Source organism: Urocampus carinirostris, chromosome 11, assembly GCF_059441175.1.
Source record: "Urocampus carinirostris isolate Australia breed hairy pipefish chromosome 11, RoL_Ucar_1.0, whole genome shotgun sequence".
Lineage (NCBI taxonomy): Eukaryota > Metazoa > Chordata > Actinopteri > Syngnathiformes > Syngnathidae > Urocampus > Urocampus carinirostris.
In genome coordinates this window covers 19078077-19102561 of record NC_142359.1, presented here as the reverse complement: position 1 = coordinate 19102561, position 24485 = coordinate 19078077, and the positions used below count along the sequence as shown (strand labels likewise).

Genomic DNA, 24485 nt, shown 5'->3' with positions numbered 1-24485 from the left:
ACCACCCACACTGGACATCCGTAACGCAGCGCTTAAGTCTCAACCAGACAGGACATGGCTTCCCTTAATTGATGACCTGATAGGGACTTTTCAGGGTTTTAAGTGCTGTGTACCATCAATCACAAACACAATCTTAAGTCTGTACCCAAACAGACAGGACATCGTTGCCCTCATCGATACTCACAGGCAATTTAGCAAATGCCTTCACGTCCCACACTGGTATTGCGCAGCCCGTACCCCCTTAATACGGTCTTGAATCCGAAACTTTGGCAATACAAGACGAAAAAAGATGAACTATAGCAGGGGTTGGCAACCCAAAACATTAAAAGAGCCATACAAGAACCAAAAAACAACCATAAAACGTGTTTGGAGCTTACATGTTAAAGAAAAATGTTCCCATACCTGTCAACCTGTACGGTTTTGCTGTACAAAGTACGTTTTTTATGCATTTTAAGACAAGTACAACGTACAACGAAATCTGTACGGAAAAATGCAAATTTGTCAATCGCATGCGTCTGACGCCTGGGGATTTACCATCATGCATCATTAAGAAAAAAAAAAGATAGTGTACGATTATTTTGTAATTTGTACGGGAAAATACGACGGGCATGGAGCCGTGGAGGTTGACAGGTATGTATTCCCATTTGTTTTATTTCAATTCCATTAAAATATGCCAATTATAATTGACAAGCCAAAAGGACAACAATTATACGGTTTCGGCGTTACTGTAGCAGTCAAAACTCTCTGCCTTTCTGGGTAGAGTACTTGTCAGACAACACAAGCGGTCCTACCTTTATACACCCACAACTTAACCTATGCCAACAATTGGGTAAAACTAAAATAATGATCAATGATAACACAATCATTTTGGCTCAATTGGGACAAGAGTGGAACCAAAATCAACACATTTTCATTACTTGTACTTTTATTAAATACTATGCACATGATGCGGAGGGGGTAAACCAGTGTATGCTGTCGGGCCTCTGCGGGTTGCACGACACAGATATTACACCTTGTTGTGCTGCAGGCCTAATGTTCAGTGTCAGGTTGGGAAGAGCGAAGGAGAATGAATGGTAGGCGAGTGTGTTTTTGACTCTAGCTACCTCCCACTAGGGAGATATGGCTTCGGTATATAAATAGATGGATACGTTATTATTTTTTACCATTTTTGTTTGGCGGCCCAGATTAAAACACCTGATGTTCTATTCGTGACCCCCGTGCTGTCGTTGACCCACCCTTGAAATAGAGCGTTGGGGAAAAGGTATCCTTTTAAAACTGAAAATGTTCGCAAACAAGTCAGCATTCTGTGTTAATAATCATCTTTATTGGCCAAATGTCTTCTTTACATGGACTAGAATACATGTACAGGTATATATATGAGTAAAATTGGGTAGCAGGTCAATTGCCACAATGCACAATGAAAGCAGTAAAAGCGATAATCACCACTTTACAAATCCAAAGGTGCTTAGAAGTTCCCCAGGGCCTTCTGGAGTTCCTCCCGGATGCCGTTGAGCTCCACCACCCCGTCGTTGAGAACATTGGCCGCGTCTTTGATACGACCGACCACTTCCTTCTTGAAAGCTCTCTTGGGGTTGCGAGAGTCTTTGAAGTACTTGTCCATGCCGCCCTGAAGTCTTCTCACCAGGTTCAAGTTGTTGTCCGTCACCTCCATGGCCCGCATGACGGGCGAGTCCACCAAGCTGATGACCTGCACTGCCTTGCGCACTTCCCAATCTTCGGAGTAATGCTGTGTGCCGGAACGCAGGAACGGATGGCCTCGCAGTTTGTACAGGCCGTGGTTGACGAAGTGAAGGATCTCGGCCAAATCCTGGAAGTCCAGCTCGTACTCCTGCAGCACTGCCTCCACCTGCCAAGGCCACACATGGTTTGGGGTGAATGACCAGCGTAAATCCCGGGGGAGTCGGAAGGTGGGAGCTGCCCGGGATTCCAATCAGACGCTGAGAAAAGCGCTGCGCTCTCAAATAGGTCCAACTGCAGCTGTATTAATTTCTCTCTCTCTCTTACGCGCTCTCGTTTTTTTTGTCTTTCTCTCATTCTTTTTCTCATCCTTTCCCTCCTGTTGTTTTTCTCACCCTTTTTCATTCTCTCTCCATCTCTCTCTTTCAGTCCCTTGTTCTCTGTCGTTCTTTTTCTATCTCTCTTTCTCTTTCCCTTTCTCAGTTTCTCTTGTTCTTTTTCAATTCCACTTTTTTTCTGTCATTCTTTTGTTGTTATTTTTTATTCTTTCTTTATCCCTCATTCTTTCTATCATTATTTCACTGTTGTTCTTTATCTCTTTCTCTCATTTCTCTCCCTCTCGATTTCTCTCATTTTTTCTCTTTCTCCCTCTCCTGTCCTTTGTCTCTTTATCCCTCCCTTTTCTGTCATTCTTTTTTGACGTTATTTCTTATTCTTTCATTATCTCTTATTTTTTCTCTCTATTTCACTGTTGTTCTTTATCCGTCTCTCATTTTTCTCTCCCTCTCTCGATTTTTCTCTCGTTTTCTCTTTCTCTCTCTCCTGTCCTTTGTCTCTTTATCCCTCCCTCTCTCTCATTTTAATTTTCTCTCTCTCTCTTTTGGTACAGTCAAGTGCATAAACAAAGTTTACGGCAAAAAAATGCAAACCTGGAGCCACTACCAACATCAATTCTTCTTTATAATTATTTTCAAAGATTTTTCAGAGAGATCGTAGAATGGTATGAGGATTTTTGAACAGAGTGTCTTGGTAAATTCCAATATTGTAAAAAGGGAAATCCTGTCTGCCTGGAAAATTATTCTTAAAAATTATTTTCATTTAAAAAAAATGTATATGCCAATATGAATTCTATGTTGATGTCGTTTAAGCCAGCGCTTGACATGGGCGGGGGAAAAAAAAGCAATTTTAGTTTTATAAAAGAATGTTTCAGGATGCGTGGGGCACGCATGCATTACTGGGTAGATTTAAGGCACCTGCATACTGCACAGAAGGGGTCTTGAACTAAGTTTACCTAGGGGCCACCTGAGAAAGGCTCTAGTCAAGGTTGGGCCAAACTGGGTTTTCCACAAAAAAGTGGATCAAAACATCCTACTGCTTTCAGTTATCTTTATAATTCTTACACAATCATATTAAGCTAAACTTAACTAATATTGCGGCTGACCAATGTATAAAGGCATTTCATTTTGTCTCATCATCACACTATTTTTGCTTAAGGTGCCACGTTGTACAACAAAGCATTATGAGAAAGACTTCATCCAAAACAACATTGTACTGCAAGTAAAAATAGTGTGATGAGAAAATCGAATGCCTTTTCCGATGTCATCTACATCCTTGATGGTCTAATTAGAGCGGATCTGCACTTATTATCTACGGTAAAATTCAGACTATAAGCCGCGCCTTTTCCCAAGCTTTCAACCCTGCAACTCATGCAATGATGCGGCTAATTAAAGCCAGATTTACAGAGATGCATACCTTTCCACATTTTCCCCATATTTTTTTTAACATTTTTTGAACATTTCACATTGCCAATTTCGGCTCTAATCCGGTTCGTCTAGGTCACCGGTCGATGATAAGGTCATCGTATATTGCTAATATTGTGGCGGTATTCTACGTAGTCCGTCTTGCTGTGAGTAAATAGGTGCCAAGTTGTGTTTGTAATGTTTATTATCGCCTAATAAGGAGGATTTTCAATCATTTATAAGGGACAAATTGGCAGATGTTGACAGGTATGAGATTGAGCCTGTTGATACGTAAGCACTTCCTCTACTGTAACTTTAAACCAGTGGTTCCCAAAGTTGGCGGTACCAGCCCCCTGGGGCGGTGGAAAGATCTTAGGGGACGGTGAGGAAGAAGGGGGCGGTAGGGGGCAGCAGTCAGAAGTTTGAACGTTTGTTTTATGATTTGTACACAACACGTTAGGGCTGCACGATTAACAGAAATCGAATCCCGGTGTGACGCAGTGGGGTTGCGAAACCGCAAAGCATTGCGTTTTTTTTAAGGTTTTGTAGTGAGTGATGGAGTTTTCGCCAATCACAATTGTTACTGTTCGAGTTTTAAAAGCGCCGACCAATCAGAGGCAAGTTTTCATAATAGCACAAGCCAATAAACGCGATTCAAAGTTTGCAAGCACCACACTATGCCACACCCACCGTGTGAGCTCATTGAGTGTCATGGCAGACTCCGTAAACATAGTCCCAGAGTCAACAAACAAGAAGGAAACGAAGCTTGCACCGAAGAAGGGCGGTACATCACAAGTTTGGACCTATTTTGGTTTTGACGAAGCGCACGCAAAACAGAAGAAAACGCCCGTTGCAGGATTTGCTTTCGCTGAGTCGCTAGGTCCAGAGGAGACACAGGTCATTTGTACCAGCACCTTAAACATTATCACATATTAAAATACACAGCACGTCAAAAAGGATTTACAAATAAAAGATGAAGAAGGTGCATCTACAAGTGGACTGGGAGGTAAACAAACCTCCATCAAAGCAGCATTTGCACCCTTCAAGCCGTACGAAAAAAGTTTGCAAAGGCACAAAGAAATAACCAATTCTGTGACTCTAGCTAAAAATGTCTAATAGTGTCCAACCCCAAAACTGCATTATTGATTAGAGGTAACACTTTTGATTTGTGCAAGTTAATAAGTGAATGGTTGGAATAAGAGTAATAAATAGTAGTACCAGTAGTGTTAATAAGTTAGCAGGAACGGTGGGTTTGAACTCACTGGGGAGCCAAGGGGGCACCAGCCTACAAAAGTTTGGGAACCATTGCTTTAAATGAATATACACACAAAAACAATTTAGTCTTTTTTGCTTGTAGCATTTTGCATATTCAACCAGACCAGCTAACTCCAGTGAGCAGTCATGAGCAGTCTCTATTTGTAGCCTCTGGTACTGCTAGGGAAGTAGATTTCCCCCCATAAAGCGAGCAAGATTTCCGTTCAAAAACTCATGTATCGAAGATTTTTGTGTCGGGAGCTGCAGGTACAAAGAGGTACCTCTGACGTTTGTACTGCAAACTCAACTCATTCCATCACACTCACCTTCTTACGCTCTTGCGTGTTATTGACGTTATCAGAGATGGTAGCAGAAGCCGAGGTGATGCCTCCGGCGGTGGCGACTCCCACCCCGACAGCCGTGACTATGAGCGAGGCCCCGAAGGTGAAGGGGGCCAAGGCCAGGCCGGCGATGGCCGTCACGCCTCCCACGGCCGCCGTGGTGCTGCCCGTGATGCCGGCCGCTTTGGCCTTCTGGTGGAAGGTGGCCAGGTGGTCGGCCAGGGCGTGAAGCTTCACCACGTGTTGCCAGAAGACCTCGGCGCGCTCTGTGAAAACCTTGTTGAAGACACGCAGGCCTCGATTCACCTTGTCGGCCAAAGTTGTGAAGGACCTGCCGGGGGGAGACCTTATTAGCTTTACTGAATTGGTGAAACGATGGAGACGACAGATATCCCAAGAACCTACTGGAATTCGTCAACTAGTTTTGTTTCCTCGTCTGATGGCACCTCGTCCCATCCTGGAAAACAACTTACGAATAAACAAATGACGTTTTGTGGCAGTGGACACAATAACTTACCCTGCTAAGTAAGCAACTTTGAGCATTCATTTATAGTGAAGGTGGAATTTTCAACTGTGTTTTGAATACTGATTAACTAGTGTTACGTAACGGCGGTATTTTTTTCAGTAACGGGTTCATCCAACGCATTTCTTTTTCCGCCGTTAGCGTTACTGACATTGAAAAGTGGTGTTATACTTTGGCTGAAGAACGCCAAAGGCGGCGTGTCCCTGCAACACCCGACGCTGTTTTTACCCGTGAGGTTTTTTTTTCGCTTTTCTCCAAATTCCTGATGTCACGTCTTTTGGGATCATGTGACCATTCAAAATAGTGACTATAAATATTTAAATAGCGATTACGAAGACAGTATTTACTACTAGAGAAAAGGCGAATTGTTGAATGCTGCAATCAACTCATGAGTCTTCTCTTGGAAGTGGGAGCCAGCTACCCACCAAAAGTAAACCGGTTCCTTTCCAGACACAATTTTCTCTTGTGATTGTTCAAAATGCTTTTTTTCAGGTATTCTGTGCTGTTGAAGTGGATTTTTTTTTTAGTATAGAAAAAGGTGAAAATACTTTTGCATTTGACTTTTTTCCTAAATTGATATTTTAATTTATGTTTTCTGTCTTAATTTTGCCTTATTTTTCCCCTTTTAAGTAAATCATTATATTTAATGGTAATATATGGATTAAACAACCAAAACAACTTTTGAGAGCTGATAGAGCAGTCTCTTTTTAGTGATGCAAGCTGGCTGGTTCTCTAAAAATACAGTAGTCGGAATTCCCATCTTCACAACGGACCATTGGAGTTAGATTTAATTTATTAAACTCATCTTATATCGTTTACTGCTGATTGTATTTCTATTATACTGTTTCTTGTTGAAATTTGTTGAGCTTCAAGTGTAGGATAAATCTGTTGCTAGTGAGGTGCAATTAATATTACAAAGTACAATCACATAATTACCTGTCGGTTTTTCTCTCTTTAACTGACTGGAATACTGCTCAGGAAATTTCAAATTCTTTGACATACAACTTATGTTTAAAGAAACGGATATAGTTACTTTTGCTGGTAACTAGTTACTTTTATTACAGAGTAACTCAGTTACTAACTCAGTTACTTTTGGGAGTATTGAGTAACAATAACTAATTCCTTTTTTAATGTAACGTGCCCAACACTGCTGATAGCTAAAACAAGTTTAGGCATACTTTCATTATTTTAAAAGCAGGTTCTCACCCTGGGTACCACTTCTTCAACCTATTTCTCTCTGGTAGGTGCTACAGGTTCCTTAAAACGTGGACCAAAAGGCTCAGAAAAACTCTCTTACCCACAGCTGTCATTACCATAAACAAGCAAAACTGTGAATGATATATATTTTGCCAGTTGCATTGAAAAATGTGTGCTCAGAACTTCTTTACAGACTTGTTTTGGAATTTTGTTGCTGCTCTTGTTGTGTAAACGAATGTGAGTCGAGCAATACGAGCACAGGAACGATTAATTGCTGGTTAGCAGTACATAATCAGTTTGCTAGCAAAGCGGTAGCACTGGAACGCTAGGCATGCTGGGTAAAACAACTCGGCCAATCAACTAGTTGAGGCCTAAAGCAGCGACGGATCACTGAACTATGTTTACTAGACTCCTTTACAATATTTGCCTGGTTGAATGCTTGTCTTAAAGGTAATTTTAAATTCTTCAACATGCAAAATGTGAGGAAACAGTACATGGTTTTTATGTATATCATCTGTATATTCCTATTATTTTACAAGATAATGCATTTTAAATACAGCCTTTCTTGTGTTTGACATCCTAAGCTGTGACATCATCAGACTAACACCAGCATGCTTGCAAGCCAGTTATTTGGTCAAAGGATCTATAGGTGTTTTAAGCAGTTTTGGTAATTGGCATTGTGTCCCAGATGGATGCAGTAAAGGTACGGCTCACAGGGCCTTTCTTCGCTGGCCGAAAGATTGCTAATAATAGGACAGAATTGGTCAAGATTACAGTTCAATAGGGAACAAACATTAAATCCAGATAAGGTTTAGACGATATTAGCAGTGCAACATTTATATTCTACAACAGTAAATTACTACGCTTCATTGAAAAAAAATTGCAAAATTACCACGATAAAGAAGGGATAGAAACTGGAAATGAGATAGAACACCATCTCGGAAGAGGCGTCTTAGACAAAACACACCAATCAGTGTTCAGGAAATCGATCACTTTTCTGCTCTTTGTCACGAATGTCAAGTTCGCCCTCCTCCTGGTCACTCACCTCAACCACTGGTTAGAATTGATATGGCTGTATATCTAATTCTCTGGCACTATAACATTTTTTCTCATTCACATTCTTTCCTCACTACAATTGATGTATGTTTCAGAGCTTGCCTCACATGTTGTGTTAATGCGATTCGCCATTTTAGCGTTACTTCAAAGACGTCACAGCTCTACAGCAAACAAGCCAGTTGGGTCAACTCTGAGATTACATTTGCCTAATTGTGGGGAGGAACACTTCATGTTTTGTGCCTAAATGAGAAAAAAATCCGTTTGGGAATACAGTGGAACCTCGGTTTTCGAACGCCTCTCAGTTCGGACAAATCGGTGTCCGACCAAAAATTTCGAGAAATTCTTGCTTCGCTGTTCGGTCAAAAAAAACTGAGTTCGAACGCCGGTACGCTAGGGTGCAATGCTGAGCGGCGTACGGGTGTTTTAGCCCCTAATTATGCCCCCGAAGAAGGTCGGTGCAAGCAGGACAGGTGAAAAAAGACAAGTGTTTCGCACAACTATTGCCTTTAAGAAAGACATAATAGCTAAATATGAAAGAGGTGTACGAATTTCCGATCTTGCTAGTGAATACAGCATGGCTAAATCTACTATCAGTACGATAGTAAAGAATAAGGAGGCTGTGAAATCGGGTGATGCGGCTAAGAAAGTTAGCGCTATAAGCAAGCAACTGCCGCAAGTTTTGGAAGAGGTTGAAAAACTTTTGATGATTTTTCTCTCCCCACCGTCCACCACAAAGGTAAGAAATCCTATTCATAATCCTTTTTTTTTTAATTTTTACACGTTCATGTTCGTGTAATCTTTCGTACGGAAGATTACGATAACGCGAACGTCCGATTAGCCTCAGTTAGCTTTGTTTACGTAAAACATTCAGGGTGTGTGAATGGACCTCCCTTTCCAATGAAGCGCTAGTCACTTTTTGTGGGGACCCGGGTGCTAAATGACGTGTAAACGACCTGATTTTTTTATTTTCACACGTTCATGTTAGCGTAATCTTTCGTATGGAAGATTACGCTAACGCGAACGTACAATTAGCCTGGGTTAGCTTCATGTTTACGTTCGATTAAAACGATTTTACATTACTTTTAATGGGAAAAAACGATTTCGGTGATCGTACAAATCGGTTTTCGAACAGTGTTCTGGAACGGATTATGGTCGAGAACCGAGGTTCCACTGTACCGTTAAACGCATCCGTCAGTCAGTGTACTGTATGGACTCACTTTCTACTGTGTTCCACCACTCCATCAAACTATCCGTGTCCTGTGAAGAGAAGAAGACGACAATTAGCCAGTTGCGCTGCTTCCTGACATTGCGACGGCACAAACTCACCCCGTCGCCCTCGCCGTCGCCGTCCTCCAAACCTGCCGCAACATTCGCATCCCTTTGGGCAGCCATCCACTCGGCCTGGAACAGAGCAGCATGACCAAAATCAGCCGTTCCGTGACAGACTACGAGCGCTATGTTGCTGAGCAAGTCAACAGATTTAAAAACATGCAGGCTCCTGGTCTAGACAAAGAACAGCCTGGGAACAAGCTGATCATTGCCAACTGACCTGTGCCGCCTCTGACAGGTGGCCGACGTTCACATCCTCAACAGTGCCTTCCCAGGTTTTGTTCTGCCAAAAGGCACAATTAGGAAAACCATCGGAGACCCCCAAACAGCCTCTCCCAATGTTACCTTCGATTTGTGCTTTCTGAAGATTTTGCGCTTCCCCTTTTTCTACGTGGAGAGAACAAAAGTGTGATAAGTCTTCCAGCCCCCTCAAAATATAATCGTTTCCATGCCGGGCATAATTGAATTAAGATCTGAATATTATTAATATACGGGATATGTAAACAAAACTCGAGACATCCTCTTTTTAGGACTATGAGCATGATTAGGAGGGTTGTGCCTCAAATATTCAAATTACCAATTCATGTATTAACATTTGACTGGACCGACTCCTTATGAGTGTGCTCATTTCTTTTCCAGCTGTGTTTTTGGCTTTGTTGTTACAGAAAACTTAGGGCTTTTGGAACAGGAACAAATTACACACAAGCCTTGCATGAATTGGTTGGGTTGTTTTGTACTAGAAGACCCCATTTACATTGTAAATATTCTGTGGCGCAAAAAAGTAAAGCATGACAAAAATGCAGATACAGATGACAGTAACAATACATGATACAAGTCAGGAGTCTCAAACTCTGGCCCTCCGAGCCATCTGTGGCCCCATTGTTTAAAGCCCCGCCTTAATGTGAAAGTATGTTATTGGGGCCTGATCAGGATTGATAAGACTAGGCTCAAAATTGTAACCGATTGACTCAAATACAGCCAGAATTACATTTTGTACAGGTAAAAAAAAAACAAAAAAACAGCTAGCAAAATGTGTGTTGTGTCTGCAGTATTTCAATGCGGTATTTGAATGTCACCTCTTTGATTGGCTGCTCCCATAAAAAAGCTTGGGATTACGAAAAAGAGAGAACAGGTATGTATGGCAGACAGAAATAGAAATAAAGAAATTAAAAAAAAATAGAAAGAAAGACAAAGAGGCAGAGACCAAGAAGGAAATAAAGAAATAGAAAGAAATAAAAATAAAGAGAAAAGGAAACAGAAGGAGAGACAGAGAGGAAGAGAAAGAAAGAAAGGGGAGAACGTGGAAAAGAAACAAAATAAGAGAAAGACAGAAAGAGAGAAATTGAGAGAGAGAAAGAAAGAGCGAGAAATAGACATTTAGTAGAGAGAAGGAAAGAGAGAAAGACAAAGACAGAAAGATAGAGGAAGAAAGAAAACAAGTCAGGGAAAGAGGGGAAATTAGAGAAAGTGAGAGAGAAGGATAGCAAAAGAGAGTGAGAGATCAGAAACAAAGAAAAAGATGGACAACTACGCACAGTGCATACCCATCACAAACAAATTTTTATCAAATTAGCGTAATTAACCACTTAATTTGTCTCTGGTAGATGTAATTGCAAAATATTTTATTAAGATAAAATTTTGGAACAAGCAACCACAAAATATGGTCAGTGAAACGCGAAACGCAGGGGAAATCATCACCGCAACATTTTCTATCTGCACAACTTCACTGCTTGCTTTTATTGTGTTAGGCACAAAGCTGTCTGTTCACACTTATCGTAAATTTTATAATTTTGATGAGCATTTTTATAGTAACTGTAGGTTTTGTGGAAACATAGACCATTGTAGTAAAATCAAAGATCAAGTGCTCGGTCCCTTCATCTTCCTCTACGCTTGCGAAACTTGGACTCTCACAGAATAACTGAAAAAGGAAATCCAGGCCATTGAGATGCGATGCTACAGGAAACTTCAGGCATCAGCTACTTGGCCCATGTGACAAACAAAACTGTGGGCAACCGCAAGAGAGGGAACATTGTACCCTACGAAGATCTTTTGTCAACTGTGAAACTTATGGTCACATCTCAAGATCATCAGAACTGGCCGAGATAATTCTCCAGAGCACAGTCCAAGGTGGCAGGTGGAGAGGAAGACCGAAAAAGAACTGGGTCGACAACATTAAGGAATGGACTGTGCCAACTTTGCAGGCCAGGAACCGTCAACAGTGGAAAAGATGTCCAGCGTTGCGTCCTCATTGGAGGTCCGTGAATTGTAAAAGCTACACTAAAGTAATTAGCAAATATATGATTATTTTTGTGACTGAATAAAATGTCAAAAGTTAAACACTGAATCGCCTGTTTGCTCGCGCTTTGTCCCCTTCCATTTGTGTTTTTCCCAAACGCCATGTCAATTCTTGTCAGTCGGCCCGTAAACTGATGTTTTGCATTTGTCCAAAACCCGAAATCTTGATCTCAATTCCCTGCATGTTAACATGTTAACATACTCACTGTAATCCTATTACCTGTTTGTGAAGGCCCAACTCATCCTGTCTATAATCATAGTCCACAAGGTGATCTTCGTGTTGCTTTCCGCTCATTACTGCATCATCCTCTTCCGGCCAGTTGTCAGTTTCCTGCTGCGATTTAAATAAAAAGGCTTAACTTCTGCGGCGCGATGGCAAAACATGCGCTCCAGAACATACAAACGATGCTTGCGCCACTGCAGCCTTGTCAAACGTTGCCGGTTTGCTCGACTTCGCTTTGCGGGGCAAAGGGATTGGGACCTTGAACTTGTGCTTTCTCTAAAAGCACGTCACAGCATAAGTTACAACTCGTACGTAATATCCTACTTCGAATGCATGAAAACGATAAATACTGCTTCCAAAAGTTGGACGAACCGCGGGGTGGTCATCTGCTGCATTGAGGGCTTCATAATCCAACTGCTCTGCTGAGAAGCTTTTTGGTAGTGGATGAAGCATTTCCTCCTTGATCAAAAACACCTTCAGCATTCAAGCGAGTGCTAAATCGCATCGTCCCCTTGCACTGGGGTGGTTGGTGGGTTACCTGGCTGATATGCTGAAGCCTTTTTAGCTCTTCCACGTCCTCAAAGTCGTGCACCTGGGTGGGAATTCAATGGATTTCACTTGATGAAGTCAAAAAGTTAGCGTGCGAGGTGAGAGAGTGACGCAACCTGCTGCCACGCGTCCGCGCCGCCTAAAACTCGCTCTCGTCCGTCCTGGAGGAAATCATTGGAAGGACACCGTGGAGCAACATGACAACGCTAATGTGCCTTTATGTTGTTACCTTCGAGTCCCTCCTGTTGGGGCTGTATCCATACGCCCCCTGCAACTCTTCTGTGGATTTTTTGAAGGCGTTCAACTTCTTAATCTTAATCTTCTTTTTCCCTTTCTGGAGGGAAAGCGAGCGTCAGTGTGGGATGAATGATGACTGGTGTTTCTGAAAGTGTCAGCAAATGAGAAAGACTCACGGAGAAGGTGCCAGTCTCGTCCAGATGTGCTCTTGGGACCTCCTCTTCCTCATCTATGCTGTCATCGAACATGGCCTCCTAGAGGACCGAGAGAAAGTACTGACCATGTAAATTTCTTCCAGAAAGTATTGTGACTGTTACACTTTACTATCTAGCACAACATTTTAGCCTTAAAGGGATTACAAAAGATCCTTTTTTTCAATTTGGTACAGAACAAGTAGTGTTTCTCCCCAAAATCATGCAAATTTGTTTCACAATATTCCATTATCAAAGTAGACATTTTGATTTCATATCAGAGAGCCAACGCAAACCCCCCAAAAAGATGAGAAAGAAGAGCTTATTTGAGCACTTATCAAGATACACAAGCACTCGTGAATGATCTGCCTTTAAGCCAGGAGATAGCAGCAGAGAGTAACACATTTTCAAATAGCGGACAGCACCTTTAAGGATAGATTTAGCTGTAGGAAATCAGTAGGATGGTTCAATAAGTTAAGGCTAAGTGGCACGTCAAAACAATGTCATTGGAAGTGTGTGTCCGTGTGAGACCTGGGATCGCCATCTAACTGGTGATTCTTTCATGTTCATCCTCTTCTTTTGGTAGCTGTCATCCTGTCATGTGATGGGAGAGCAAGCAGTGAGTTTCCACGTTTGGATGAGTAAGCCTCAGCATTTACCTTGCTCTCTGAAGTAGTCTGCTTTGGGATAAGGCTTGTGGAGGCCCGTCTTAGCAGCTGGTTGACTTTCTTCTTCAGGGGTTTTTTCTTCAGAGCAAAACAAGGTGATGGGTGTCAGCAGTGGTGGGACTGACATGTTTTACAGATATATTCTCCCAACCGTATATACTCGCAGCAAAGAGGAATTCACAACTATAAAATATATTACTCAAATCAGGTGGGTTGCGCATATTTTGTTGTATGTCACCAGTAGCGAATGGGGAAGGAGCTGTGGCTTATACAGAAACAAAACCAATGGGAAATCAAAGGGTCAAACGTAAGCACAGAATGTACGGTAGAGGTGTGCTTAATAGTGGTCTTAATATTTATAAATTATTTTTGCAATACACCATGCCTGGTAAAAAAAAGAAAATGGAGAAGGATAACTTTGAGTGGTTTGAAGCCCAGAGACAAAATGGATATGGAGTGTTTCAACTAAATGTCTATTTTCAAGCTCACAAGATAGCAGAAGCCAAGAAATATGAAGTGTTGACCGTTTACAGAGGTTGGCGTATATGTTTTCTTCTATTTCTTTTATTACATTGCTATTTTAAAACCGTTTTAGGCGGTCAACTTTTATGAAAGTATAAAAGGCAATGTGGAACTAGTAACTGTAATTGCTATTTTCAGTAACGTGCCCAAAACTGGTTCTCAGGTTCCGAATACAAAAACAGAGCAGATAAAAAAGCCATACTTTGCCTTCAGACCAACTTTGCTCCCCTTCTTCCTTCTTGTATGAATCCAGGTCATGGAAATTGTCCTGAGAACGAAATCATAAAAAGTAAACTTACTAGATGTATACTGCTTCTGAATCCGTACAATACCTTTGGAGGCTTTTTCGGATTGGGTAAAGTCCAGCTCTGACCCGCCTTTAAGTCGTCAGATAGTTTGTCCTAGCGGGTGAACAACTATATAAGCGCGAGTACAATACTTACATAATGACGTGTAGCCGATTTTCTACCTTTGAGTATCTTCTAGGTAACAAAAACTTCTTGTCCTTTTTCTGCAAAAGATTTGGACAATGAGCAATGTTTGAATCAACGGAGGTGATCAAAATGCACCGAGTTGAGGTTGTTTGCTTGTTTTAAAGTCCTGCTAGTTTGAAAGACAGACTTTCCCACATTTTTCGAAAAACACCACAATACTGCCTTAGTCTTCCAGAACATATTAATTCTTCTTAATGGGTACAGGTAACTGCCACCTTAACATGAAGTCCAAGATCGTCCTGGTTTTCTCCCATTGCTCCTCCTTCAGAGTACGTCCGGATCTGAAAGAGAATCTCAGCTAAGTTTGTCTTTTTTTTCTCTGCCTCGACGCATAACGGGGGACAATCAAGTCCCAACTCACCTTTAGGGATTCACGGCGGAGTCGTAATTTTCCAGACTTGGAAGACAAAACCACAAATATGTGCAGAGATATGGAAAGGTGGGAATAAGCAACAGCCATCAGCTTACCGGTTTGAAGTCAGGGTGTAATTGAGGACTGTCTTCTGGCCAGTCTTCCACGCATTTTTCCTGTCAAAGTGTGGAGAAAGTATGAAAACAGTTGTGTAACCAGCAGGGCACATTCGATGAGAGCCCACTTGTCCAATCAGCAGGATGTCCTCAAAGACGTCGCAATTCTCCCGTTCCAATAGTTGCCCTTCCTGAAACAGACATATTACAATATGGATCCAGCAATCCTTCCTCTTTATCAAGAAGCATGCTCCCCTCATCAGTAATTTGGTCAAACACAAGTAAATGAAATGTATATAAATTGCAGGTTGATCCAAATAAGGCATCAAGACTTGGTTACACTTTTCATAGCCAAATTCAAGTCATTTTTAAGGACTTTCAAAGGCAATTTCTCAAGTATTATTGATATAAGAAATCTGGTGTGAATCATGTATTTTGCAGAGCCACCTATTTTTTTTTTTTTTACAATTTACATAAGGCATTTTTTTTATCTCAAGTGTGCAGTTATCAAATCATAGATTTTTGGATTGTGAGAAAATCGCAACATTAAAGTGTGTTAATATTTTTGAGACAAATCTCTCACCATATTGGTGTTAGGTAAAAATGATATGTAAATAATATATATGATATAATGTATAGATAGTACTGTATTTAGCTTGAATTTTCAGTTGCGGAATGTTATTCTTACAATTTACCACTGGGAAATACTACCTTAATTATTATGCATGGCCCTTAATAAATGTGCATAACTCCTATAAAATCCTTGAACAAATACCCATTTCATAGTGCCCTTTTTAGTAATAGAATGCACCTGCGCCTATGCTTCGTGGGACAATGCCATATAAACTAATCCTAGCTGTCGTTAATCCCGAGAGAAGAGGTAACACAACGGCAAAACGAAGCAACCAGAGAGCAGTGTCGGCGTCATTTTTAAAAATACTTGTTGATAAACATGCCAACAATTTCAAGCACTTACAAGCACTTCACCCCAAGTTCAAGCACTCTTTAATCTTTGAAAACACAACATTAAAATTCAAGTATTGAAGGATTTCAAGCTTCTGTAAGAACCCTTTATATCGAACAAATTCCACTTTAAAGAAGATAACTTGGCTTAGTTGCCAGTCAAATTTAGATAGAGATTTTTAACAACATTTATTAGGAACATTATAATAAAGGCCATAGTTTTTCCAATTGTCATAATACTCGGGCATGCAGCGCTAATGAATCAAGCGATCAAGAAGCAAACTGTATTCTAATAAGCTGTATTTGCATGGAAATCGTTACCTAAATTTCTGTTTTTAGAGACCAATGGAATAATGCATTAAAAGTTTGAACTAATTATTTACAGATTGAGATCATTGGATAGAGGAAATGTAACACAATTTAGATCAGGGGTCAATAACATTTTTTAAACTGTAGACTACATTTTGTTACTGATTGGTGCAAAGAGGTACCATGTTCATATACATTTCTAAAATGATAATCTTACTCCTATGTTGATATTATGTCATTACCAGGTCGTTATAATTAGAAGTTAAGTCAACCACTAAAACATCAGGTCAGTTAAATATCAACTCTGCTAGAAAATCCTAATGACCCATCACTTTGTGGGCTACTCAGGTGTTCTTAAGTGCCGGGGGGCACTAAATTGGAGACACTTGATTTAAAAATTGAATTTGTTGTATTGACCTTCTTAATTTTGTATTTTGTTAAGTATTTGTGTGTGTTTGTGGTAGTCTGATTAAAACTGTTGGAAATGAATGATTGCAAGTGAGAGAGAAGAACAGCACACGAGCCATTTAGTAGTCGACGAGATTCTAAATAAACAGATCGAATCAAAATACCTGAAGCTTGGCAGCGGCATTGATGGTTTTGAGCGGTTTTGGAGGTGGTTTCGGCGGGCTTCTTAACTCAGGCTTGATCTTGCAAGGGTAAAAGAGGGAACATGTGGTTCATCATACGACGATCATGCCGAAAGCGCTTAAGGAGACTTACCGCATACACTTGCTTGAAGGGTTTCTCTGGCACTGGTGGCGGAAGCCTAGGAGTTCTGGAACGGGGGAGCGGCTTAGGCGGGCGCCTCGTGAGTGTCGGCTGCTTCAGTGCAATACGAAATTTAGAAACAAAAAAGTCGGAACTTTAGAACGCCAACAGCTACTTACGTAATTTGACTCGGTGGGAGAAGAGTCCGCTGACAGCTTTATATTCTGGGCCTGGCTGAAGGGGGTCGGTTTGAGGATTCCATGTTTGCTTCCCTGCGGAGTGGTCAGCACAACATCATGTGGCGTGCCCGAATACATCTGATGGAAAGTCTGCTCAGAGAGGTCTGGGCTTAAATTGTCCAAGCCGCTCCCCGTAAGCGTCCCGAAAATATTCTCTGTTACGCCAAACTGATCGCTTGTGCTGCTGCCATCTTTAAATAATTCTTTTGCGATTGGGCTCGATGCGTTCAAAGAAGGGGACAAAAGAGCATCGGATGCTTCAGATCCGGAGAATCCAGAATTAGAAAAAGTGTTTGAAGGTGCTAATTTTTCTCCGTTTGTCAGAAAAGAAAAAGAATTACGTGATGCAGCAGTAGAACCAGAATAAAATACATCTATTGAAGAACGTTCCAGATCCTTTCCATTGTCTGGTGTAGGCCATAGCGGATCCATAAAAGCACTGGGAGAATTATCCAAGACTTTTTCTGAATGTGCCACAAGGTTAAAATCCTCGGGAGAAGGTTCTAAAAGGTTCTGGACGCTGGAGTTCTTTGCATGCAGGCTCTGGAAAAAGTTCTCATCTGAGCTGACACCAGCATATCGCTCACTTGTAGACCAACTATGGGGCTCATTGTTGGCACTCAAATTGTGATTTGAATCTTTCTGAGCAGCAGACATTGTTGCTCCATTTTCCTGCCAATCCAAACGAGAATGATGGACAAGGTTGTCATCAACCTTTGCTTGCAGCCACGGGTTTTCTCCTACATCCACGCTGCTGCTGTTGTTGGTCCCAGATCCCTAAAATGAGCATTGCGTTAAAAAAAGTAAATAGCCTGCACCAAGAATCAGATAAACACGGAATGCTGCTGGTCCATACCATTTGATAAGAATAAAATGGGTTACTGTTGGCTACGGGCTGCAGAGAACAAAAAAAGAATTGTACAATATGTCAATCCCACCAGTCGAGACAGTAGAGGACGGAATACAAACCACCTGAGGACTTGTTGAGTATGTGCCACCCTGTAACACCAAAAATCTACATGTCAAAAGAGGAGACACACAAACTGGTTCTGTGCAAAAACACAAAAGTGTGTGTAAAGGTGATAAACAAAAAATAAAAGGGTGTGTATGTCATCGGGCTAACAAACAAGTTTGATCTCACCTGTGTAAGATCCCCGTCACTGGCCCCAAACGCCGAGCCAGTCTTTAAAGAAGAAAAAAAAATCCTCAAGAGTTTACAGGGGCGCCTGAAATTTCCCTCAAAATCCCCACTATGCATTCACTAAGACTTTAAAAGCTTCGCTTACTTGGTCGCTTCTCCAGCTGTCCGCAAGCGACACATCAGAATTAGAGTTTAAAGGCATGATGATCTAAGGAGGACAGACGAGAAGACTGATGTCTAGTAGTGACAGAACGATGGCAAAGAGATAAATACCTGCTGCTGAGCGAGAAGCGAGCTTTGTGGGATTTTCTTCAGCATGTTTTGCAGTACCTCGATACTCTGCAAAAACAAAATGCCTTTACCGGTAAATGTTTCAGAAGCGATAACGTCACTAATGTTTTATTTTAAAATTTCTATCCATCTACCCTGTTCATATTTCTCGAGAAGACAAACACATACACAAAAACAAAGAAAAGTAAAAAGAAAAAAGTAGCAAAAACCGCAACAATTTTGACTATGGCCAACCCAAAATGCAAGTCAAGCACTTCGGTCACACTTTCGTCCCTCCAGATGAAACGGGACACAAGAAAGCGGCCATGTCACTCGAGTTAGGGTGACACAACACACTTTTCTGTTCAACGGCAGGGCCCTGAGAGCTTTCACTGGTTTACCCCTGCCGCATCATACAGGTGCCTTGCCCATCCCTTAGAATTCATCTAAACATCCTACTATCCTTTCATAACACCTCTCTACTCATTCCCATCACCAACAAGAGCTCGAGCTTCCATTATATTTAGACCTCTTTCCTGCAGTGCACTCATTACACTACACATCCATGTCAATCGCGGCCTTCCTCTTGGTCTCCTTCCATTTACTTCTGATCTGTAGATACTCTTCAACATTCGCTCCTCATCCATCCTCTCCATGTGTCCAAACCAACAGAGTACTCTCCTATCGACATGCTTACTCAGTTCCGCTACTACTCTAGTTTGTCTCTCACAATTTCATTTCTCACTCCATCCACTCGTGTCACTCCTAACATACTCCTCAAACACTTCATCTCAAAAACATTTTATTTCCTTATCAAATCTGCGTTCAGGCTCCAACACAGTCAGCAAAATTTAAAATATAGAAAAATGTATTCTTAAAATGCAAGTTAAAAACAGAAGTTACTTATTCTAGATACGAAAGATCCAAAAAAAAATACAACGAAACAGCGAGAGGAATCGGGCAAACACAACAAGACAAGTGCTAATGTAGAATGAGTTCAGAAGTCGAAAAGGAGGAGTGCAAAAGTTTGAAGACACATGATCTCTTCTATTGTTCACTGTTCGGTAAATAGATTCATATTATTTATATTCAGCAGTGATGAGTTGATAATCTCACTTTACTTAATTTTAGTTGGGAATTCTTAAAGGTTTGCTTGCTAATTAGAGAGAAGGTCATAACTGTTTTTGATTCAATGTCAGGAGGTGCAATTAGCCATTGTGTTTACCTACTGCCGCACATACCTGAAATAACAAAGCTTCCTATAAGGATTGTCACTTTCACCCTGTGGTGGGCCATGAGGACCTGCGGGGCCTTCTCTACTGGCCTAAAAAATATCTTAATCGTGTGATGTTAATTATATTTTGTCCATCAATAGTCAGTCAGCTTCCTTTCATTACTTCTCCCCAGATGTGCGCTTTTATATTTAGGCATTAATACCCTCAGCGCTTCTGTACAATTGACCTAAAGTAAATTTAATGCAGTTCTTCAACCATTTGGAGAATATGGTTGGTTTTCGTCTCTTTTGAAAGGTAAGACTTTGAGGTTTTGTCCCAAACTGACTCACTGCAAGTGCTACTGACATTCAGTCATCTGAGTGGCAAAATATATAAAAAGAAAGTTTTTACTCTCGCCTGATTTTTTTTTTTTTGCAATGAAATGCCTGCAAATGAATGTAACATGGCAAACAAGTGAGACAGTAGCTTGAAGCCTTACCTGTTAGCTTGTCAAATTTGATCACATTCTAAAAAACTAAACATTGTATTTTACACATTTGTCTAAGGGTAGGTTTAGACTTTACCATAGTGGCCATTTTGGGACGACCACTTTACAACACTAAAAACCTTTGCAAATTTGTATTTGACTTTTGCCAATTTTTTAGACATTATGGAAGACTTGTAAATGTTTGACATCTTAAATCAATTATTGCGCACACTTGCGGTTAATAATGGTCCGTAAAAATTAATCACTAATTGGTTTGTGCACGTTTAATTTCCGCTCTGATTTCAATACAAATCCAGAAATTGTATACGATTATGTTGGAAATTGTATTGGCTAACCAATGAGTCAATCATAATCGGTTACTACTGGCTAAAGATATTTGTGATATCCGTTTTATCAAACAAGCCTGTCCGTATGAGCTAATGTGGGCCGTAGAACGTAAAAAAAAAAATACATTTAAAAAAATTGATAACGGCCAGGGGACGTAATTGGTGAGTTATTCCAGCTTTATAATTTACAGGGATCGTGTTTCAGATTGATCGTGATGTTTTCTGATGGGTATATTCTGAAATAAAATATTGAATCCCAATATTTTGAGCTTTCCCGCGATACTGTATATGGAATGACGTATTTCAGTGACTGGTGACATCGTACAGACACGTATTCTTTTTTTAAAAGTCCAGAGGCCCACAGGCAGGCCGGCAGAACGTTAAGGGGTTAAACCAACAACATTTAAGCCATTAGTTGTTGCGAGGCTTAGAAATTACCAAGAAGCTTTCACAAAAAATCCTGAAGGCAGTGTCCCGTGACATATTCACAGTCTTCAAGAAAGCTGTTGGTTTAGCCAATCAGATTCCGAGTTAGCGTCTGAGAGCCCTCAAGAGGGCCTTGAGAAACGTCACCAGTTTCATAACTTATGATTAGCTATGGGACCGTAATCCACCAGAGCAACAGCCATTAAACGTGATTAAACAGAGTCGTACCAGGAAATATTTTGTGTTGATTTAATAGCAAAAGGTCAGACAACTCCAAAGCGAGCGAGCGAGCCTTTCGCAAGCGTGAGAAGGCATTGTTCGCCATTTCCTGGCTTGGGGTAAGATCTTGAGCCATAGTGCTTGACTACAATTTTGGGTAGGGCCTCAAATGTCACTCATTACACTCGGGTCGGGCCGAGCTACTCTCTCGCTGACTTTTGGTTTCATTATCCACCTGTCATAGTTTTTCTTAGTATGTATTCATACAGTTTTAGTTGAGGCGGCAGTGGCTCAGGAGGTAGAGCGCTCGTCTTGGGATCAAGGGATCCCAGTTCGAATCCCGAATCCGTGTTACATGTCGAAGTGTCCTTGGGTAAGACACTGAACCCCTAATACCCCCAATAAGCAGGTTAGCGCCTTACATGGCTGCAAGGCCGCTATTGGGAAATGTGGAGCACATTGTAAAGCGCTTTGGGAAGTCATTGACTTGAAAAGCGCTATATAAATGCAGATCATTTCATAGTTATCTAGAATTATGTTACAAAAGACAGGCTCTATGTGTCACACAGCCAAGGAAGGTGGGTTGGGGGGTGGTAGGCTCAAGCCTTTAATGGGGTGGGCCAGGGATATTAGAACATTTAGAATAATTAAGAGATTTTCAACAGGTTCATCCAAAAGCAGTAGGGGAGCTTAGCAGAGATGCCCAAGTTTAAAATGTGTATGAAAATATACGCTACTGTGTAATTCACACAGTTCTAAATAACAAGAGTGTTCGGAAATTTGTGATAAAAAATGTCAGTGTAATAACAAATTTTCAATATATAAATATTGATATACAGTACATGCAAACAAGATAGAAATGAAGAAATATATATAATTACAGGTCGTCTGTTGAAGATTCCACTCTCCTTCTGCTCCTCCTTCAACCACTCCGGAGCTTCCTAAACCGAACAATATTAAAATTTGTCACATTAATATTCACAACAGCTCTAATTGTGACATAAAGAACAAAAATAGCGGGTGAAGTGAGCGTGTGATGTTGTGCTCAACTTACGGCATTCATTTTGGCTCCCGCGTTGTCCTTTTTCTTACTTTTGATTTACTTTTTCTTGTTTCTACGTTTGCTTTCTTCATTAACGTCCAGCTGTAGAACGCACCTTAGTCAAGTTTTAAACCGAACGTCTCAAGATCCGGTGCGTGCGTTTCAAAGTACAAGTCACTACCATGAGGGGACGGATTATTTCCGTGTTGACTTTCTTTCAGATTCCTAATATGACCACATGTGATGAAGATGACTCTTTTTTGTTTGTTTGTGGCTCCCATGATGTTTTAATCTTAGCTTGTGAGCTCCGTACAAGTGAGTTGCGTGACGCATTTCCGGTTGGTGTCTTAATATGAAGACTTGACAGATGTGGATGCGCTTTGTCAATCAAAATGTCTGCAAGATCACAATGCTAACTAACCGGTTGTACTCGCCTTGTTGCTTATTCGTAATGGCCAACCTCCACCCAAAGTAAAACAGATTCAATGGAATTGAATTTTAACGTAAACACGCACGAGGGGGACGGTTTGATAAAGAGCACGCATGTTCAGTCTTGGCAGGGGGCAATATCAAATGCACGGGGTTTTTACAATTATTATCACCCCCAAAAGGTTTTGTACTGCACTAATGAACGTTAAACAGAACTATCAGGGTTTTGCATCAGGTTTCTTGATTCAAAACAATAAGCTGTCTCCCCAGCGCCAGGCCAAGGCGTAAGCGAGCTAAACGGCTGCTTAGGGCCCCGCAACCGCTAGGGGGCCCCCAAGAGTGGTTAACTTTTTGGGTGACAACATTGTCACTTTGTGTGTCCACTCATAAATACTTCTCCAGAAATACAACAAAAAAATACTACACGATAAAACTAAATATCAAATATAGTGCTTGAAACAGGGACCACATGTGTTATTTTGTGTTCCTTAAAAAAAAAAGTATATAATTACTACAAAAATACTACTACATTAATTCTCATCTCATTAGCTACACCGCTTATCCTCAGTAGGGTCGCGGGGGTGCCGGAGCCCATCCCAGCAATCATCGGGCAGTGGGCAGGGGACATCCCGAACTGGTTGCCAGTCAATCGCAGGGCACACGAGGACAGACAACTCACTCGCTCATTCACACCTAGGGACAATTCGAACCGGGCAATTCACCTGAAATGCATGTTTTTGGAATGTGGGAGGAAACCGGAGTGCCCAGAGGAAACCCACGCAAGCACGGGGAGATACAAACTCCGCACAGGAGCTGGATTTGAACCCACGCAGACATGATTGGGTTCATGAACTGCGCCGCCATGCTGCCCTTACAGTAAACGCGGAAGTGGTACTTCCGTGGCGAGCGATATATAGTAATACTATATTACAAAATACTATTATCTGTGAACCTTCACGGCTCCATGCCCGTACAAACTGTCGTATTTTCCCTTACAAAATAATCTTACACCATATTTTTTGGGGGGGAATGATGCATGATGGGAAATCCCCAGGCAGCAGACGCATGCGCACAGTAGCATCAAACAGCTCGCTTCGTTTGCAATGGAAAAAAACGACACCGAGATAGAGGCTACTGCGGCGAACTCGTTAGACTTGATTGATTTGCCGTTTCGTGACAGTCGGTGTTTACCGGATGATACCCATAATTGAAAAATTTGCGTTTTCCCGTATGGTTTTCTTGTACGTCGTACACGTCTTAAAATGCATAATAAACGTACTTTGTACGGCAAAAACGTACAGGTTGACAGGTATGACTACAACAAAATTATTTACTCCAAAAGTACTACAAACAGACAACTACAGTAATATTACAAACTTTTTAAAGAAATATTACAAAAATACTACTTTGAAATTCTACAAAAAAAATCTACTAAAATACTGCTATGGAAATACATGAATTGTACTTCTACTGAAATACTAAAAAAATACCAATGCATAATACTGAAATATAAAAAACTACAAGAGAAATATTACTACAAAAATACTACTAAAAGGGGTTTACTACAGAAAGACCGCAAATTACATCAATAGTGATACTACAAAAATTCTATTACACAAATGCTAGTAAAATTCAACTACAATAACACAAAAATACTACAGAAATACTACAGATATACAACAATCATTTTTATATGGAAAGACTACGAAATACAACAGAGATCGTACAAAAATACCCCAAAAATAATACTACATAGTGGGATGCTCATAGTGGGATGCCAGAGGGGATGAATCAAATCCATCAATCCATTATCTACACCACATGTCCTCAGTAGGGTCGCAGGGGTGCTGGAGCCCATCCCGGCTATCTTCGAGCATTCGGCAGGCTAGTCTGCAACCTCAGTG

The 24485-nt window shown here is 41.0% G+C and overlaps 1 protein-coding gene across 4 annotated transcripts; it reads right to left on the bottom strand.

Annotated features, from left to right (window-relative positions):
- Positions 1-1302: 1302 nt before the first annotated feature.
- On the bottom strand, positions 1303-22291 carry LOC148356664 (uncharacterized). 4 transcript variants are annotated; one of them, XM_088347931.1, is made up of 33 exons: positions 22165-22291; positions 21992-22051; positions 18421-18486; positions 18293-18355; positions 18148-18189; positions 17979-18005; positions 17863-17901; positions 16947-17783; positions 16780-16881; positions 16629-16706; positions 14913-14975; positions 14785-14844; positions 14678-14713; positions 14532-14597; positions 14292-14333; positions 14155-14223; positions 14025-14090; positions 13292-13378; positions 13164-13226; positions 12618-12695; positions 12434-12538; positions 12321-12365; positions 12194-12247; positions 12028-12114; positions 11833-11931; positions 11653-11766; positions 9483-9524; positions 9358-9420; positions 9135-9209; positions 9026-9065; positions 5438-5489; positions 5018-5363; positions 1303-1867 (listed from the first exon to the last, which is right to left on the bottom strand). In XM_088347931.1, the coding sequence occupies exons 1-33, from the start codon at positions 22171-22173 to the stop codon at positions 1466-1468; spliced, it is 3477 nt and encodes a 1158-aa protein (XP_088204057.1). In that variant the 5' UTR covers positions 22174-22291; the 3' UTR covers positions 1303-1465. The 4 variants fall into 4 exon arrangements, with proteins under 4 accessions (XP_088204057.1, XP_088204059.1, XP_088204058.1 ...); XM_088347933.1 differs by having other exon boundaries at positions 11653-11763; XM_088347932.1 differs by having other exon boundaries at positions 16780-16878.
- Positions 22292-24485: the final 2194 nt, after the last annotated feature.

Coding starts and splice junctions, on each gene's coding strand:
- LOC148356664 (XM_088347931.1), bottom strand. Junction 14,845..14,912: donor ACATCCTGCTGATTGGACAA/GTGGGCTCTCAT, acceptor ACACTTTGACAG/GAAAAATGCGTGGAAGACTG. Junction 12,366..12,433: donor CCAACAGGAGGGACTCGAAG/GTAACAACATAA, acceptor GATTTCCTCCAG/GACGGACGAGAGCGAGTTTT.